This window comes from Barbatula barbatula (assembly GCF_947034865.1).
Source record: "Barbatula barbatula genome assembly, chromosome: 17".
Classification (NCBI taxonomy): domain Eukaryota; kingdom Metazoa; phylum Chordata; class Actinopteri; order Cypriniformes; family Nemacheilidae; genus Barbatula; species Barbatula barbatula.
In genome coordinates, this window is record NC_136780.1 from 1450215 (window position 1) to 1468373 (window position 18159).

The 18159-nt window shown below is 38.8% G+C and overlaps 2 protein-coding genes across 3 annotated transcripts; one reads left to right on the plus strand and one right to left on the minus strand.

Annotated features, from left to right (window-relative positions):
• Positions 1-790: 790 nt before the first annotated feature.
• Positions 791-3494, minus strand: myl9a (myosin, light chain 9a, regulatory). The gene is made up of 5 exons (XM_079478133.1): positions 3224-3494; positions 2576-2782; positions 1946-2107; positions 1296-1498; positions 791-1014 (listed from the first exon to the last, which is right to left on the minus strand). Exons 2-4 carry the CDS (start codon positions 2760-2762, stop codon positions 1323-1325), a joined length of 525 nt encoding a protein of 174 aa, XP_079334259.1. The 5' UTR covers positions 2763-2782; positions 3224-3494; the 3' UTR covers positions 791-1014; positions 1296-1322.
• A 1387-nt stretch (positions 3495-4881) lies between these two features.
• On the plus strand, positions 4882-17307 carry pfkfb2a (6-phosphofructo-2-kinase/fructose-2,6-biphosphatase 2a). 2 transcript variants are annotated; one of them, XM_079478124.1, is made up of 16 exons: positions 4882-5047; positions 5139-5267; positions 6529-6654; positions 7498-7594; positions 8088-8154; positions 8274-8348; positions 8671-8727; positions 8989-9113; positions 10156-10363; positions 10545-10691; positions 10886-10990; positions 11603-11732; positions 12215-12277; positions 12390-12454; positions 15019-15210; positions 15432-17307. In XM_079478124.1, the coding sequence occupies exons 2-16, from the start codon at positions 5210-5212 to the stop codon at positions 15483-15485; spliced, it is 1569 nt and encodes a 522-aa protein (XP_079334250.1). In that variant the 5' UTR covers positions 4882-5047; positions 5139-5209; the 3' UTR covers positions 15486-17307. The 2 variants fall into 2 exon arrangements, with proteins under 2 accessions (XP_079334250.1, XP_079334249.1); XM_079478123.1 differs by having other exon boundaries at positions 4910-5051.
• The last annotated feature ends 852 nt before the right edge of the window (positions 17308-18159 follow it).

Consider the following 18159-nt stretch of genomic DNA (forward strand, 5'->3'; position numbering starts at 1 on the left):
TGACATCATCTGCTGTAACTGACCAATGATGTTTTCCAGCTGGACGGAGAGGGCTGATAAAGATGACATACATCTACCGTGTGTCTAAAAGACACATTTAACCCCAAAATCACAATTTCGTCATTCCACCTTCATGTGATTATCTTCCGTGAAACACGGGGACTTTAAGACTGGGGTTTAAAAAAACACGAGGGGGGAAATGATTGGATTGTTTTAAACACAATGTAACCAAAAGAGATTTGGTTTATTACTGCTGTGGGAATTGAATGTGTATTCCGGACGCGTTCTGTGTTTGACCTGTTGACACAGGAAGTCTGAATTTTCGGATTGAACATGCAGACCCAAATGTCATCCCATGTGCAGAGAAAGATAGATTTATAGATATTGTTCATGATTCTTATTTTTCAGAACTCACATGTTGATGTGATGTAGATACAATGTCACTCTTTGTAGATTGTAGGATTGATGTGGGAATATTTCTTTTACGGTAAAAATAAAGTTTAATTTAACAAGAGCGGAGCAAAACGGTGGATGGTTGTTCTTTGTGCTCCGTCGATTTATGAATCATAAGCAGAATTATTCTCGGAATATTGCACGAATTCATTCCCCTCCCGTTTATGACTTGTTCAGAATCATGTTGGTGATGTCATATCCTATCTATACGAAGTCATGTCTAACTTCATACTGTTGTCCCGAGTGTATCCGGTGATACGAATATAAATCCAACATGAGTTATATCCAAAACACAGAAAAGTATCTGGAATGTGACATTCAGGAAAGCGCACAGACACACTGGAAAAAAATATTTATTGTAAAATGACGCGTGTATACCAAAGCAACATTTAGATTTTTTATATATTTTGAAATGTGGGAACCGTTTCTCAATACATAAAACCAGCAAAATAATGCTGTGCAACTTGAACTTCATATATTAATGTCACGTTTCCTTCATTTCATATTACATCAGTGTTTAATACCTGCTTCAGTCTTCATAACTGACACAGCTGGATTTAGCTGGAAAGACAAAGAAAGAAAACAGATTGAATATTAGATTTCATTTGAACACTTCAGCTATTGCATTGGCGTTCTAAGGTTTCTAGGATGTTGCTAGATATCTTCTGAGTGAATACTTGTATATGTGAGAATGAAGGATATTTCAAACATTGATTATTTGATATGTATTACGTTATATTTTATTCTCTTTTTGTGTATCTAAACCACGGCGAACTAAACAGTTTACTTTGATTATTATAGATTCGATAGATTTGATTTGATTATAGATTCAATCTCGGCACCTGCTTCGTGAATTGAGTCGCTGGGCTTTACATGTCGTCTTTTTCTTTGGCGCCGTGTTTGAGAATGCGAGTGAACTCGGCGTAGTTGAAGTTTCCTTTCTTGTCTATGGGCGCCTCGCGGAACAGCTCGTCCACTTCTTCATCCGTGAAGCGATCTCCCATGGTGGTGAGGAGCTCACGGAGATGATCCTCATGTATGAAACCTGAAGGGTTTGAGATTTCAGACCGGATCTTAGTCACAGAAAACATTGAAGATTAACTGGAGATGTTTCGTAAATCAGGACAATTCGGTAGCTCGAGTTTGTCACTTCTCATCTTTCTGTCCCCGGCCTTAAATATTAGCATTTTAAACACGTACGACTTTCTTCTGCAGAACGCAAAAGAAGATATTTTGAAGAACGTTGAGAAGCAAACAACATTAAACCCTGTTGACTTCCATTATATGAACACATTTCTCAAGATACTTTCTTTTGTGTTCCACAGAGCAAAGAGTCACAAGTTTTAAATATTATAAACTAATGATAACAGAATTAAAACAACAATGCTAATATATGTAGTAATAGCTGCATTCAAATCTCATTCTCTACTCAGAATGGAAACGTCTCATCTCTCTCCTGAGGGCTCCGATAATAACTTTGATCCTACTGTACCAGAAGCTTCTTCGTCGAAGCACGTGAAGGCGTTCCTTATGACGTCCTCGGGGTCCGTTCCGTTCAGACGTTCTCCAAACATGGTGAGGAACATGGTGAAGTTAATGGGTCCTGGAGCTTCACTCATCATGCCCTCCAGATACTCATCTGATGGGTTCTTTCCTTCAGAAACAAGAATAATGTCACATGAATGAATAAATCCTTACAGCGTTAATTACAACCTTGTGGGGGTTTTTTGAGTGTACAACAGTGGCTCTCAAACTTTTTCGCTGGCAGGCGAGCTTTTTTTATGTAAGGTACATTACTTTGTGCCCCCCCAAAATGAATACTTTGATCTTACATTTTTTATTAAACCGAAAACATACAATAATACAATCCTGTAATATTAATTCCCTTGATCGGTTGTCTTATTTTTCTAATGTTTCATTGCCCGAAATTTATGATCTATTTCTTTAAATGCCAACAAAACCATTGCCCCCCTTGGATCCATCTTTGCGGCCCCCAGTTTGAGAAACACAAATTAATTTTTTAAGTATTGGCAATAAATGAGACCTGGCGTCACCCGTGCAATCATAACCAAAAACGGACAGCCATGAACCTCAAACCATCAGTTTCTAAATGGCACATTACCGAGAGAAGCCAACATATCATGAAGATCCTCCTTATCGATGAATCCGTCTCTGTTCTGATCGATCATGTTAAAGGCCTCTTTAAACTCCTGGATCTGTGATTGGTCAAACATGGCAAAGACATTGGAGGTGGCCCTCTGCGGCCGCTTCTTTGTGGTCTTTCCTTTTGCACGTTTGGCCGCAGACATGATGGCGTCAGGGTTTGGTTCTGTCATGAACGGATTAGAGACTGAGTAATTACAAGCGTCTTATCACTTCTGTACCGGCAAACATAATGAACAATGCACAAAAAGCTGTAATGGATATGCACGTGTCCATTTTCCTTTGTATGAAATGTAACGAATTAGCCACAAACATTTAGTACAGCATATAAAGTTATAAAGTTATCATCCAAACAAAACCTTTACGTACTGGAACAGAAAACCAGGTTAAAGGTTTTTCACATCATACATATTTCAATATACCTTACACACACATGTAAAACGTCACAAGATCTGTCTTTTCAAACGTTTTTTAAAGTATTTCGTATTCCTCATGCTTTGACAAACATCTCCAACTTTAACCAAACTGTTCAGAAGTTAGAAACACAAACTGTTTGCCATAAACAGAAGGAATAAGAATGAAAAGCACATGATTATAATAACTATACCTTGTTTGGTTGTTGAATGAGGTTGTGAACGTGCGTCTCGCTGGTTCCTCGGTCAGACTGAAGGGAAGTTTGTTTAGTTCTTTAGACTTTCTCCACACCTCCCTGTTCCTGATCCGGCCAATAAGGTCAAACTCCGGCAGTCGGGAATGTTTAGCCATACAAGGCAAAGGAATCTGAGAGCGCCAGACCTCACATATCCTGAGAAACATCAGTGTTTTCACAATAGCTCGGCTCGGGTCAGACGGAGGCCTTATTTAGCAAATTAAGGACTGAGGCGCTGCACAAAAGCAACACTTCCTTTGGCAGCATGTCTGTGTAGATGAAGGCCAGAGCCGGGCTGTCAATTCTCAACATTTGCATTATAGGAAAACAGATGTAAATGCATGAGCTGCTGCCAGAGGAGTATAAAGAGATACGGCTCATGTTAACACACTCTCTCAACTGTTTATATACATAAATGGATGTGTTTTAAAGTCCTCAGTTGAGATCCTGGTATGTTTCAAGAGTAATACATAAAGTAAATGCAGTTGCGTGAATAAAACAAGTCAAGTAGTGGTTACAGAGACGAGTAAGTTAAAGGTTGTAAGTTTAAGATGTCGGAAAAACACACATTTTTCTATATGCGTTACTAAAATAATGTTTGCTTACACAACATTTCTTGTAAGTCGTGTGGGAAGAAGGTCTGTCAAGAACACATATAAATGTTAATATACAAATATACTTCACATATAAGCAGACGTGTATGTAAAAACCTTTACACTTTCAAGATTATTTCAGAAATTATTTCTAAAATCTGAAAATAATTGTTTTACAGTAACAGTATAATAAAACCAGTGTAATTTTCTAGATATATCTCAATATTCCGTTTTTTTATAAATAGTTAGCACATACAACTGAAACATAAATGACTTAGAATTTCATTGATGATAAATTTAACATATAATGTTTGCTATAAAAGTTAAATTTCACGTATTTTACACGGTTTTTGATTGACGTCAACTCCATCCAATCAAACGCATCCATCCAACCCCTCCTCCTCTAGTCCATCGCAGTGATTGGCTGGGCAGTTGAGCGGGAGACGTCACTCGCTTACAGAGATCTCTATTAGTTGTTTTATGTATTTAGTTATTTAGTTATTTTTCTTTATTACTTATTATTATTTATTAATCCTTTTTTTATTTTCCTCTTTGTGTGATCTGTATAATATTGTTACTTTCAAAGATTTCTTTGAATAAAAAAAATTATAAAAAAAGGTATTAATAAGAAAAGGTATTAATGTTATAATCCTGCAGGGGCGCTCGCGGTGGCTCCTTAAAAAACATGTTTATTTACTGGATATACTTGTATTCTGCAAAGTATAAGCGTTTAATTCTGACACCCGACATGCAAACGGAAATTATTAAATGATTCATATGATTTAAAAAAAATGGTCTCGAGCTGTAATGTGACTATCGTTACCCAAACCAGCGAATAGAGAATATAATTAAAGTTTAATGTCACTATAGCTATTTGTATTTTGTAATTTACACCTAAGTACTGCCACCGAGAAGACGCACAGTAGAGAAGTCCAAGCAGAGCAACGAAGACGTATCGTGTTTGGCCAATCAGAGACGACTTCCAGGCCACCGAGCTCCGCCCATCTAGTCACGCCGCCCCTCTAGTCGGTTTCTTTTCTTTTATTTCTACGTCCTTTGATCTATTAAAGGAAACACAAACGCGCTTCCTGAAACACAGCGGTGACATCAACGTCCTTCTTGTTCTAAAGCTCGTGCAGAAATGACATTTTAACGGAGAGTGTCCCGCGCCGTCGTGTTTCCTGTGATGGTGGGTGAGTTCGTGACAGATTTGATGTGTTATGCTCGTGGAGGTCGTTTATTATCTGACTGACGTCATGTGATACGTGATACCTGGACAGGTGGACTGACCTCCGCTGACCCCAGTCTGCTGACCCGCGTACCTGCGTGTTAAAGACCCCCGGTGTGAAACATGGACCACCCGAATGACAGCAAGAAGATGGAGCCCAGAATCAACGTGAAGAAATGCTGTAAGTTCAACAGACTGATGCTGACATGCGGAGTGACTTGCAAGCTTTCAAGTAGGCTATGTTGACTACGGAGTGACCTCAGGTTAAGGGTTGAAGGGCTTATGAACCCTTTTCAGGGTTTAACACTACATAGATAATACTACACAGTTGTGTGTGTTAACAAAGTGTAGCAATGGCACTGAAGTACAGTAGGGTTACTATACTATACTATAGTATAGTATGCTTCAGTATGTAGACTGGTTCGTTCGTGTGAGTGTATTCCTAGTCTTACACCGTATGAAAGCAGTTGGTTTTCTATTGATGGATTTGTGGTTCGACTTTGCACTTGCCTTCTTAAAACTTTAACAAACGTTTTGTGGATTTGGAGAGTTGGGCTGAAACATGTTCACTCAACCTCAAAATGAAATTTGGAATTTGAGCCGTGGGTCTGAGCGGCGTTTTTGCTCAATGCCAAGCCCAGTCAAACGGCGTGTTGGGTCCTGTGTCTCATCTTTGGTGAAGAGTCGTTCGGAGATGAGAGACACACCTTGTGACATCACTGTATTGCAGGATGTGTTTTATCTGACGCCCGAAGGTTAGGTTATACCAGTTCATATAGTTTTGGTCCATCATCATTTCTGATACTTTGAATAAACGTCTTTCCATAAATATGACGGTTAAAATCTGTTTGACACAAACACGACTGTTGGTTTGCTAAGCATCTGCTCTTTTGATATTACTGGATTTTATAGTTTTTTTACACTATATAGGAATTTATAGTCTGTCTGATATTTGACTTGTGTTTTGACTTGCATTACCTTTTATGTTTTGCTTATAGTCAATGTTTTCTTGTACAGCTGCTTTGTTAAAATAAACTTGACTTGACTTGACTTGGATGTTTACAGCCGATCACAATCACATCACACTGTCATGTTCTTAAAGCAACACGCACTTTTAGTTCTGTATTTAGTCCTGGAATCCTAAACTCGGTGTTGTGGTCATAAATTATTGGCATATGGAGTAAAAATATTATATCAGAATACGTCATTTGAAAGCTTCAGACATCTCTCATGCAAAACCGATCAGTCTGATGTCTATAAAGAGGACTTTGCGTTAATAAATACTGCATCAAACATGCTGAATCTGTGATTTATCACATAAACTTATTTCCAAGAACAAACCCAGCAGAGAAACGCTATGACACTAAACAAACATGTGAATGTGAAATATGTGGAACTGTTATGAAGACAAACGCGTAAAAATAAATTGTGTTTATATGTAGCATGGGCGTCGTACATGACCAACTCCCCCACGGTGATAGTGATGATCGGACTCCCCGCCAGAGGAAAGACGTATATATCAAAGAAACTGACACGCTACCTCAACTGGATCGGGGTTCCAACAAAAGGTGAGTGTGAGATTATCAAGAGACCCGTCTGATTCCGACAGCTTCAAAGGTCCGTTGTACTAAATTTAGCGGCATGTAGTGGAGAAGTTGTGAATTGCATTCCACCCCTCCTTTTCGAAGAGCTACGGTGGCTGACGCAGAACAAAGATTTCGCTTCTTTGCTGAAGGAGATAACGTATTTACGAAACGCGTTCTGTAGAGCAGTTTGTCCGTTTAGGGCTACTGTAGAAACAACATGGAGAGTTCCGTGCAAGGGGACCCGCGGTGTATGGAGATAGCAATAGCTTACACAGTGTTCACACCAAACGCAAATTAAGCGAGTTAGTCTATGCAAGTCAATGCAAAGATGCATATAGAGTCGAAAGCACGTCAATCTCGCCGTGATGGAAGATTGAAAACATCATAATGTGAGATCATGAGAAAATAACGAACTTTTCCGGCGAGTAATGAAGAGCGTGGAGCGCGATTGTTCGCTTTTGCTGTGAACCCAGCATTTTTCCAAGGTAATAAAAACATAACGCTTCATTTTGTAAGGACTTTATACATCTCTGAACACAGTTATGTTTATTACATTGCATTTCTGTCAATAGATCCGCCACAAAACTACACACTGGACCTTAAAGAAGCACTGACTGAACTTTGTGTTTCAACAGAGATTTGATTGTATTCATTGTCATTTTTCTATAAAATCTTCACAATGTCTGATTTTGACAGTGAATTTCCCATGTTTCGGAATGAGATCTTCCATATAAGATCTTTTCTGTTTGCTTACACTGGATTTACTGTGAGGACGGTTGATTTCCCCTGTGTGTGTTGTAAACAGTTTTCTGTGTCTTTGATCAGTCTTCAATCTGGGCGTTTATAGACGCGAGGCGGTGCAGTCGTACAAGTCTTACGATTTCTTCCGTCATGACAACGAAGAGGCCATGAAAATCAGGAAGTAAGTGTCGGCATGTACAGTATAAACACAGGATACGTCCAGACTAACATTACACAAACGCTATGATGTAAGACAAAACCCACATATTCAACATTGTTTTTATAGCAACATGTAGCTGATTGATTTTAACCTCTAATTCTTTTCTGTCTTCTTATTAAAAAATTAATAATAATAATACAAATTGTACTAACCTCACTAATTTAAGCTTTGTATACTGTGCTAGGCTTTAATGTTCCAATGTTTCCTCATCTGTAAGTCGCTTTGGATATAAGCGTCTGCTAAATGACTAAATGTAAATGTAAAATGAGATTTGAGAGGTCATATTTTTCAAGCATGTTCTACAAAGTCTACATAGTACTTCGACGTCTGTGATTTACAAAGAGCAAATCAAATCTCTGATATTTCATGCTTTAATGTCGGTGCTGTAGACCAGTGCTAGTAAATACGGCATCTGATGCTTCACGGTTTAATATGATTATTCTTTTTCTCTCAGGCACTGTGCGATTGTGGCTCTACAGGATGTGAAGTTTTATTTCAGTGAGGAGGGGGGGCAGATCGCTGTACGGGTTATAGATTTTACATTACATATATACTATAAAAGCATATTATTTGCCCTTGTGTCTGTAATTACAGACTTGGTTGATGATGATGTGATTGTGATTGTGTTCGTCTCCGGCAGGTCTTCGATGCCACAAACACTACCAGAGACAGAAGGAACCTCATTCTGAGTTTTGCGCAGGAGAACTCGTATAAGGTCAGCAGATCAGCGGAAAAATGAAATATTGTCGTCAGGTTACGCGGGAGAAAGGCAGAATCTGATGTTCTGAATGTCTGCCCGTAAACCGATAAAACACATGTCTTTATAAAGTTGTAAAGAAACAGAGTCAGATGTAGAAGAGATAGTCGACTTACAAATGAAAATTCGGTCATCATTTTGAAGAATCGTACCGGTTGCTTTGTATGTCTCTGCATGCAAAAAACCAACCAGCTCACTGTCCAAACTGTACAGAAGAGAGTTAGACAGGGTTTGGCATGAGATGATGGTCTTTTCTTTAATGTGAAGATTTTGTGTGCAGGTGTTTTTTGTGGAATCACTTTGTGATGATCCTGAAGTCATAGCTGCCAACATCCTGGTGAGTGACATCACTCTTCATCACAGCACTATTCTATTATATTTGATATCATCAGACATTCATCATGACATTCGCTAAAAGTTGGGATGCGAATGTTTTAGTTAAACATCGAAGTTAACATTGAACTTTTCACGTTTCATGCCACACAAAATCTTGTTTAACTAAGAAGTGTGACATTACCGAAGTAAAAGAGATCGCGAACTTATGTAAGTGTCATTATTATTGCAAGCTCACGATAGAGACGTCATGTTTGTGTTCTAGGATGTGAAGGTGTCCAGCCCAGATTATCCAGAGCGACACCGAGAGAGCGTTATGGAGGATTTTCTCAAGAGAATCGAGTGCTACAAAGTGACATATCAACCGTTAGATCCTGATCGACATGACAAGTGAGGTCTCCTTTTCCATTTGAATTCATTTGAGGTTTTATGGGGAGAAATCTAGATCAAGATTTTTCCCTTAATACATTTCCTTTGCAACTTTCTGTGTTCAAAAATGATTTGTCATTATTATGTTAAAATGATAAATTGTGACATTTCGATTTACAGTCAATTTTAATATGAAGGAGTATTGACTTTCCGTAGTAGGAAAAAGTATAAGTATGGAAAGTTGAATTGAACTCCTCCTTTAAAGGGACGGTTCACCCAAAAAGGAACATTCCTCTCACCATTGACCTCAGACTGTTCCAAACCCGTTTACTTTTCTTCGTGGAAGATATTCGTAAAATGTCAGTAACCGAGCAGATCTCGCCCCCCATTCACTCCCATAGTATTACTTTTCCCTACTATGGTAGTAAATGGGCGATGAGATCTGCTCAGTTACTGACATTTTACGAATATCTTCCACAAAGAAAAGTAAACGGGTTTGGAACAGTCTGAGGGTGAGTAAATCATGACAGATTTTTCATTTTTGGGGAGAACTATCACTTTAACAATTCATTTGGTAGTCAATAATACAAGCTGATGTTTTCCAAAAGTGTCCAGCAGAGAGCGTATGTGAACCTTCAGGCACTGTAGATTCCTCACACTGGATGTTTTCTAACGCAAAGAATTTGTTTCTTTATTGTTGTTCAAAGATTGTTTTCTTATAGTACGTATCAAAGAGTTGAATATTCATTGGCCTATCGCAGATTCATCCTGGATCTCTGTAAATTCATACAGCAGAAATCCTTTGGACGCTCCGAGACATTTCAGGAATGCCTCTGGCAGCATTTCTCAACTTCTCTGGAACAAATGCTTTGAAGATCCAGTTAGGAGATTAACTCTATTCACATTCTGGCCACTCGGATAAACGGGTTTCTGCTTTGTCAGAAATGAGGAAATGGCGGGTTTTTGCCATTAAAGTACAACAAAATGTCTCCTGTTTCAAATAAAACTGGTTTACTGACTCTCTTTCTCTCTCTCTCTTCTGTTTTTGTTTTCTGCTTTTCAGAGATCTGTCGTTCATCCAGGTTATAAACGTGGGTCAGAGTTTCCTGGTGAACCGTGTTCAGGACTATATCCAGAGTAAGATCGTGTACTACCTCATGAACATTCACGTACAGAAACACTCCATATACCTCTGCCGGCACGGAGAGAGCCAACACAACCTGCAGGGCTGCATCGGGGGGGATTCAGAGCTCTCCGGCAGAGGAAAAGAGGTACATGTCAACATGTTGTGTATCATTGATTAATCAAAACTAAGAGCTGTTTACCTGTAATGCAGGATGGGTGAACCACCTGCTGATGACACGCGTCCCAGCATGCACTGGGGCAGCTCTTTATCACACACCGTTGTGGAATGTTGTGGGTCTTGTTAATCTCTTTCCCGCTCTGTGTCAGTTTGCTAAAGCCCTGCGTGGGTTCCTGGAAACCCAGAAGATCCCAGACCTGAAGGTGTGGACCAGTCAGCTCAGACGCACCATCCAGACGGCGGAGGAACTGGGCGTCCCGTACGAGCAGTGGAAAATACTGAACGAGATTGATGCTGTAAGCTTTTATTGGCACAGCAGGGCTTGTGTTTTTCACCACTGTACTGTTTTCATCGTTTACGGTCGTTTTCGTTAGAAGAAAATTTGAGGCAGATGTTTAATGGAGGTGTGTCACACTTAACTGCTTTAACACACCTACATTCGTTCGCTTCTCTAATGCTTTGCAATTCTTTTGCTTGTGTTGTGTGTCAGGGTATTTGTGAGGAGATGACGTATGAAAAGATAGAAGAGTCATATCCATATGAATATTCTCTCAGAGACCAGGACAAATATCATTACAGATACCCAGGTGGAGAGGTATGTGATGTATCATATCGCTTTTTGATGCTGATATTGAGAAAGCAATGTGGCCGGTTGGCCGATAGAACACAAATACGAGGAACGGGAATAAACAACAACAACATATCATGCCTAGTTTGCCAATAGGTAAAAAACCAGCATGGTACCTTGTACCATTATTTACATTAAGTGATGTATTTTATAAGAACAACATATTTAATACAAAGAAAACAAAAGCATAGTTAAGAGCTTTTTATCATCACTAAACATTGTGTTCAGAAGTTTGTATTACAATAAATCAAACGCCATCTTTTGCATCACAGTATGACAATTTGACTTCAAATGTGACTTCTATTTAAGTCATACAAATGTTTAAATACTATTACGGTTTTCAAAAATGTGCCCCCCGTCTGTCATGAACAAGTTCAAGCATCACTATGATTTCAGTCCCTGACATGGCCTTACTTAGTCAATATTAAAAGATTTCAAGGTTATATTTTCACACAATGCTCTCTGCGGTATGTAAATGACAAAAATGACCGTACTTTAGTGAGTTTTCACAGGGACGGTCACATATTTATTTGTTATTTATATTTGGTGATGGATTGTGTATGAAATGTTCTCTTGTAGTCGTATCAGGATCTGGTTCAGCGTCTGGAGCCTGTTATCATGGAGCTGGAGAGACAAGGGAACGTTTTGGTCATCTGTCATCAGGCCGTCATGCGCTGTCTGCTCGCTTACTTTCTGGACAAGAGCGCTGGTACATCACGTGTCTGTGTGTGTGACAAAAAATAGGCAGGGTTCCCACGGGACATGCAATGTCTGGAATATCATGGAGTTTTTAAAGGTCCATTCCAGACATTGAAAGTCATGGGATTTTTGTTTGTCACTTAAAATCTTAGTTTCCATTTATAGAAATGGAATTTTTTTCTATACTGTATTTTTAATCACATTTTTGCATATTGTTATGGTTATCTTTAGTGCCATTTTTATTCCCTTCCCGCTTGTCACCTGGCAATCACTTGTCAAATGCAGTCACCTGTAGCTCTTATCTAAGGCAAATGCCAGGGAAGATGTACATTTCATGATCATTGGCTAAAAAAACGACCACTCAGACTGGGTTTCATTCATTATAGGTCATGAAAATTCAACTTTTTTGTCAGTGAAAAGTCAGGGAATAGTCAGGGAATTTGACTTTGGCTTAGAGTGGGGTTTTGATTTTTGTGTGATGGTTTTCCACAGATGATTTGCCCTATCTGAAGTGTCCCCTCCATGTGGTTCTGAAACTCACTCCAGTTGCTTACGGTTTGTGTCGTTTCTGAATCTAGAAACATCAGTAAGAAAATAAAATGTCAAACTGTAGACTCGGACGATATCTTGCCAGATACATTTTTAATACATGTTGAATCTGTTACAGGCTGTAAAGTCGAAATGTTTGACACGAAAGTTGAAGCCGTGAATACACACCGGGACAGACCGCTGGTAAGAAAACCTTACATAACATTATATGTTTATATACTTTTGCCTTTAGCAGAAGTGAGTAGTGCTTGATTTATTTGCTTCGAATTGGAACGATTATATTTAATTTACAGGTAGAGGTCAATCCCATGATCTTGGCAACATGCTTTTCTCACTGTCTCATAAACTCTAAAGATTGATTGATTTAGTTTTTTATTACGTGTCGGTGACTGACGGTGAAACTCAGTGGCGGCTGGTGAAAAATATTCTCGGTGGGGCTGTGCCATACTTTTTTGTTTCCGTAACCATCGCAATAAAATTTAACACAAACTGCAGGACAGCAGTGCTCAGTGAAATAGTCAGTAATTATTTAATGCCAATATTAAAAAGTTGAGGCATTCGTACACAAAAACATAAACATCATGATGCACAAACACAAGCCTTTTATTTGCATTTAAACTGAACTTGTAAACAATTGACTATTTCTACATATAAGTAACATCTTTTGGAAAGGCTGTTGGTGCCATTGGTAGTAAATAGGCAACACAATATGCATGCTGTCAGAACAGAGTGGAAAGTGGACAATAACATTAAATTATTATAAAGTTTATAGGAATTCTTACACTGTATAAAGGATGTATAATATAGAAATGGATATCAAGTGGCTGAACTCAAACCTTTGACTGGAAGAATAGCATAAAGTATTTTATGATCAAACTAAATGTAACTAATTGTTAATGTGCTCCAGAACTGCAACAATTAATTGATACAAAACATATATACAGTAATATTAGCAAACACACTATTAACATTTTTTAGAGTACCATATATAACTGAATGATTTTTATGCTAAGGTCAACTATATACAAAGAAACGTGTGTGTGTGTGTGTGAAGCTACGGGAGAAGCCGCGCATATACTGCTTCCCTTTTTCGCTAGCCTGCTGTTTGATTGAGAGGTCAGGTTGATCTGGGCCCAGCTCTTTCACCCGAACTTTCTGCGACAAAGTTCTCCTCTCAAACGGATCTTGGAGGAGAGATTTCACCGAGTTAGGGTTAGGTCTTGGAGGAGTAACGTCCGCGCTTGCCATTGTCGTTTAGTAAAAATGGCGCCCCTAGAGCCCAGTCCTTATTTTATCAGGGCTTGGGGCGATAAAATGATCGCCCTTCTTGGATTCTATTTAAGAACGCTGATTGGCTAAATTTTATGTCATACATTCATATCTTAAATTAGCAATTGGCTTAACTGCTACATAGACCCGCCTCCTTGGGGCGCTTTCTCTATCGCCCCAGAGCTGATGAAGCGGTCAGACAGGCAGAGGAAAGGTTGCAAATATGATTTTGTATCATATTTTACATGTATTACTGGGTGCATTCCATATTTAAAACACACAAATATTGACATACTGATGTTTTTCTTATTATTATTACTATTTTTGTTTTAATTGTTTTAATTTTTTTTTTTTGTGGCTTAAGGGGGGCGGCGCCCTAGCGCCCTCTATTGGCCGGCCGCCACTGGTGAAACTGCTATTGGCTTGAGTGTCATAAGTTAGCAATCTGTTGTTTCAGAGTATGTCAGGGTGAGTTTTACCATAAACACCCTCGCTGTGAGATCACAGGTCTGCGGTCAGAGACCCGACAACGACCGTCAGTCTCTCTCTCTCTCCCTGTCTCTCTCTCCCCCGGTCTCTTTCTGAAAATAGCTCTGGTTGGATGTTTTTCTCTTTTTCTGTGTGGATGAGATCAGCCGCCTGTGCTTCTGTTTATCCAGTACAGAGGGAGTTTCCCTGCTGAACTTTTACCACATTTAGATGTTGCTGTAATACTTCTAGAACTTGTATAAATGAGTGTGTCTTTTTTTTAAAGTGATTAAAAAATTTACGTGTGAAGAGTTTTTTACAGTTTGCATTGTTGCAAAGCGGCTTTCCAGTAAATTCATATTTGTACCGTCAGGAGAGACTTGACGAATAGACCGTATACATTTAGATTTATATCTGCAATCCCAAGGGATCCAACCCACAAGCTTGCGTTGTTAACGCAATGCTCTTACCACTGAGTCACAGAAGAGATCTCTTTATCCTCGCTGTCCTGCTGAAACCTTGTATCTCCAAATTCGCTGATTTTCAGGAAATGATGAATCAAGAATCAAGCATTACAACGTGCCGTGTAATAATAATTCTTATTGGTAAGATATTTGCAAAACCAGTGACAAGCATAAAGGGTGACTTATAATAACGATTTGTGGCAACCGAACTATGGAGATACGAGGTGTCAGAAGTATCTAATATTTTGCGGATGTTTCTATCAGAAATTGAGAGATTTCATGTCAGAGTTTGAGATGTCAACAGTTAGTCAAACTGAGCTCAGATTTGTCAAATCTGCTATCAATTCAGTATTAATGAAGATCTCAATATGAACCAAATCCAGGTTATTTCTACAATCACTTGACACTTTAGTGAAACACAAAAAACAATAATGCAACACATAACTGATGTCATCTATGTATAGAGGTCTTAAAGGTACAGTAGAAAATTAAGAGGTCTGGTTCATTGATAACGGTTAATTACACCGTGGTGTATTGTGTTCTCAGGGCTGCAGCAAACACCAGATGCCTCCCACTTTGCTCAGGAGAAACAGCTTCACGCCGCTGTCGAGTCAAGATCAAATGAAAAGGCCTCGTCTGTTCAGCGTGGGCAACCCACCTCGGTTAGCGAGTGTTCCCGCTTTATCCTCAACACGATTCCTAGGGGCACAAGAGAGCGAGGAGCTGAACGAGAGCCAGGTCTGTGTTTGTGTAAACCTTTGATGTTTCCTCTTAAACTTGATTTACGTTACTGAGCCTGTAGGACCCCAAGCACATGAGAAGAAAAATAATAATCACTTTTTCCTAAATTGGCAGGAACACAAAACAAAACGTATATAATCCAAACTTTAACCGCTGAAGTATTTGTCCTTGTGTAGAAATTTCCAGCAATAAAGTAACCAGTGTGTTCTGTGTCGCAGGAAATCCTGAACAGCTTCGGCCTGGGAGACGCAAAAGACGCCGTCCAGCAGTAAAAGCACAAACAAGCAATTGTGTGGCTTCGGTCAACAGCGCTTTTCATTTTTCAACATGTAAACAAACTCAAAGATCTCAGTATACCCATGCAGTTGTGTAGATTGAAGAGTTTGTACGTGTGTCGGCTGCTTTGTGTAGCACAGGCAGTAACTGCCCATGATCTCCACCCGCCTTTAAAATATATGTTCGTCCGGCAAAATCAAAGTCAGGTGAAGGTTGTTAAGGTTCAAAATGACTGGTGTTGATTTAAAGACCCAATTATCCGGTGGTGCTTTTGAACAGATTGACAGCACATTGGACGAAAGGCACAGCGTTTAAAGTCCCTGTGAACCGGAAGTTGCGATCGTTTTTATTTACGAGTGAAATCGATTTTTAAATGAGAGAAATCGTGGCTTTCGTCTTTCTCAACGATTTGGATGTATAAAAACAGCCGTTGCATTTTGAAATGGAACTGGCAGCAGACTGACAGTTGAAGGGGAGGAGTTAACGGATGCTCCGCCCAAGCCATTTAACATACATAGTCATTACAGGATGGAAGTGCATTTTCAGATTTCAACTGAAGATTATGAGGGCACACGAACTTAAAAAGAGAAAAAGACACGCATTGATAAACTATTTACGATAAACATTGCAATATTTCATGAAAAAATACGCATTGTTAAACTTTAATTTCACTGGGACTTTAAAGCCGAGTGGGTGTGGCTTGTGTCGGTTAGGCTGATTTTATTATTAGATATTATTATTATTATTATATTTCTAATTCTTGCGTCCATTAGTTATGCTGCCGCTATTAATGTAACTCAGGCTGAATTTGTATTTGTGTTTTTGATATGTGATGTTATTGTTTGCATGTCTATCACAGCGTTGCAGTGCTTACAGTTCTTGATTTGATGTTTGTTATTATTGTATTACATTTAATGAATGTTCTATGATGTGATGTCACACGACAGGGGAAAAGCCTGTATGGGTTCTGCTGGATTTTCCCATCTTTTATAATTCAGAATAGGGACATCAGGGTAGGTGTTTTAACAGAAGTGATTGTTATTAACTGTGATGAATGTGTCCTTGAATTGTTTTTAAAACAAAAACATACGCACAGTATCTCCAGTTATAGGGTTATGTTACAGTTCTTAATCTCCAGCCTCCTTTGAAACTACTGAGAATATTGCTATTATATGTAATAATCTTAAACTTTGAAAAGCTTTAAGCTAATTTGACATTGAATGCTTTGTTTTGTCTAAGATTCTGAGAGGTATTCTGTAGCGATGTGTTTTGCATGTCTTATTTTAAAAGTAAGTGACTTTTCTTCTTTAAATTTAAGCATAATGTACTTTTTATGTATAACAGTAATGAAAGTATACTGTATTCTGTCGAACGACGCACAACGTTTTCAACCGGAAAAAATGTAAAGTAATAATGGGTTCTAATCCGTTTCGATTGTCTTTTGTCGCGTTGGTCGCATCTGGTGTAGACACACTGTAAATAGACTTCAATACTAATTTGAATACGATGACATCATTGTATACAGTAAGTGCCTTAGCATGGAAACCGAAGTGTAACCAATGAAAGCCTTTAATGCCATTAATTTGCCCAATCCTCTGTGGGTCAAAAGACACTTATCTGAAGGCCACATTTTTGGTTTTATTGCAATGCAGTTCAGAAAAATAACCGTCTTCTGGTTTCCTTTGGAAATACTTCCAATCACAAGATCAAGTCATCTTTGTATACTGATGTATATTTGGCTTCACATTAAAGCACTTGGACCCGCTTGGATACTGAACTGTAAATATGGCTAAGCATTAAAGCACTTGTATCCCTTTGGGTACTGTTTTTTCATTTTGTATTATTATTACAAACTTACTAATACGGAGCTGGGAATGACACAGTGGTTGTTGCTTGAAAAGCGAGACTCCTAGATTACATATATATCTATGCTGTCTCACAAAAACAGTTCTGATCCGGTCCAGGCATGGTCATGGACATGAGCATCGTCACAATGGCGGTACATTCTGGAAGTGTTTATTTACAGCTTGCCCTGAAATGCGGCCGAGGAAAATTAGCTATTCTTGTCTTGACGTTTGTATTGGTGATAAATGAGTGAAAGAGTTAATATTTTTCTTCTGATGTTTAGTGATTAGAGGATGTTGAATCTGTTATATCCTGGAGATTTGGTGAAATCAAATTCTATCCAGAATAAAATCTAGTAAAACCGTGATCACTGCACATTCACTACAGCAAAACCATGGTTTTACTTAGTTTTACCTTCCTGTTTGGAGCTCTGTCCGATTCCAGCGAAAACACACATATGAGGGAAAAGAAATGTCACATTATGAGAATGTCGTCATGTGAAGTCATCGCTTTGATTGATATTTAATAGCAGCAAGGATTCTTAAGTCACATTTCTCTTATGAGTGGATTTGAGGCATGTTAAAAAAACGTCTCGATTGATTTTTAATCCACAGCGACAGTTATTTAAACTTATATCTACCGCATTCAGAAAACTGCATGGAAAAGAGCAGTCAGACTTTCAGCAGAAACTGTGTGTAGTAAAACAGTTTTCCACCCACAGCCGGTGGTGTAATGATACAGTCTTTATAGGGTGGAGTGTCAGTGTTATGAAAGAATGAGTCAAGGACCTGTAGTGTACGTCTCCTGTCCGCCTCGCCTCACCTG

Bases quoted from the DNA above. Each gene is read 5' to 3' on its own strand.
- myl9a (XM_079478133.1), bottom strand. From the start codon at position 2,762: ATGTCTGCGGCCAAACGTGCAAAAGGAAAGACCACAAAGAAGCGGCCG. The intron at 2,108-2,575 runs GTAATGTGCCAT...TTGTTTCTGAAG, and splicing joins TGATATGTTGGCTTCTCTCG to GAAAGAACCCATCAGATGAG. The intron at 1,499-1,945 runs GTACAGTAGGAT...CAAACCCTTCAG, and splicing joins CTTCGACGAAGAAGCTTCTG to GTTTCATACATGAGGATCAT.
- pfkfb2a (XM_079478124.1), top strand. From the start codon at position 5,210: ATGGACCACCCGAATGACAGCAAGAAGATGGAGCCCAGAATCAACGTG. The intron at 7,595-8,087 runs GTAAGTGTCGGC...TTTTTCTCTCAG, and splicing joins GAGGCCATGAAAATCAGGAA to GCACTGTGCGATTGTGGCTC. The intron at 8,728-8,988 runs GTGAGTGACATC...TTTGTGTTCTAG, and splicing joins TCATAGCTGCCAACATCCTG to GATGTGAAGGTGTCCAGCCC.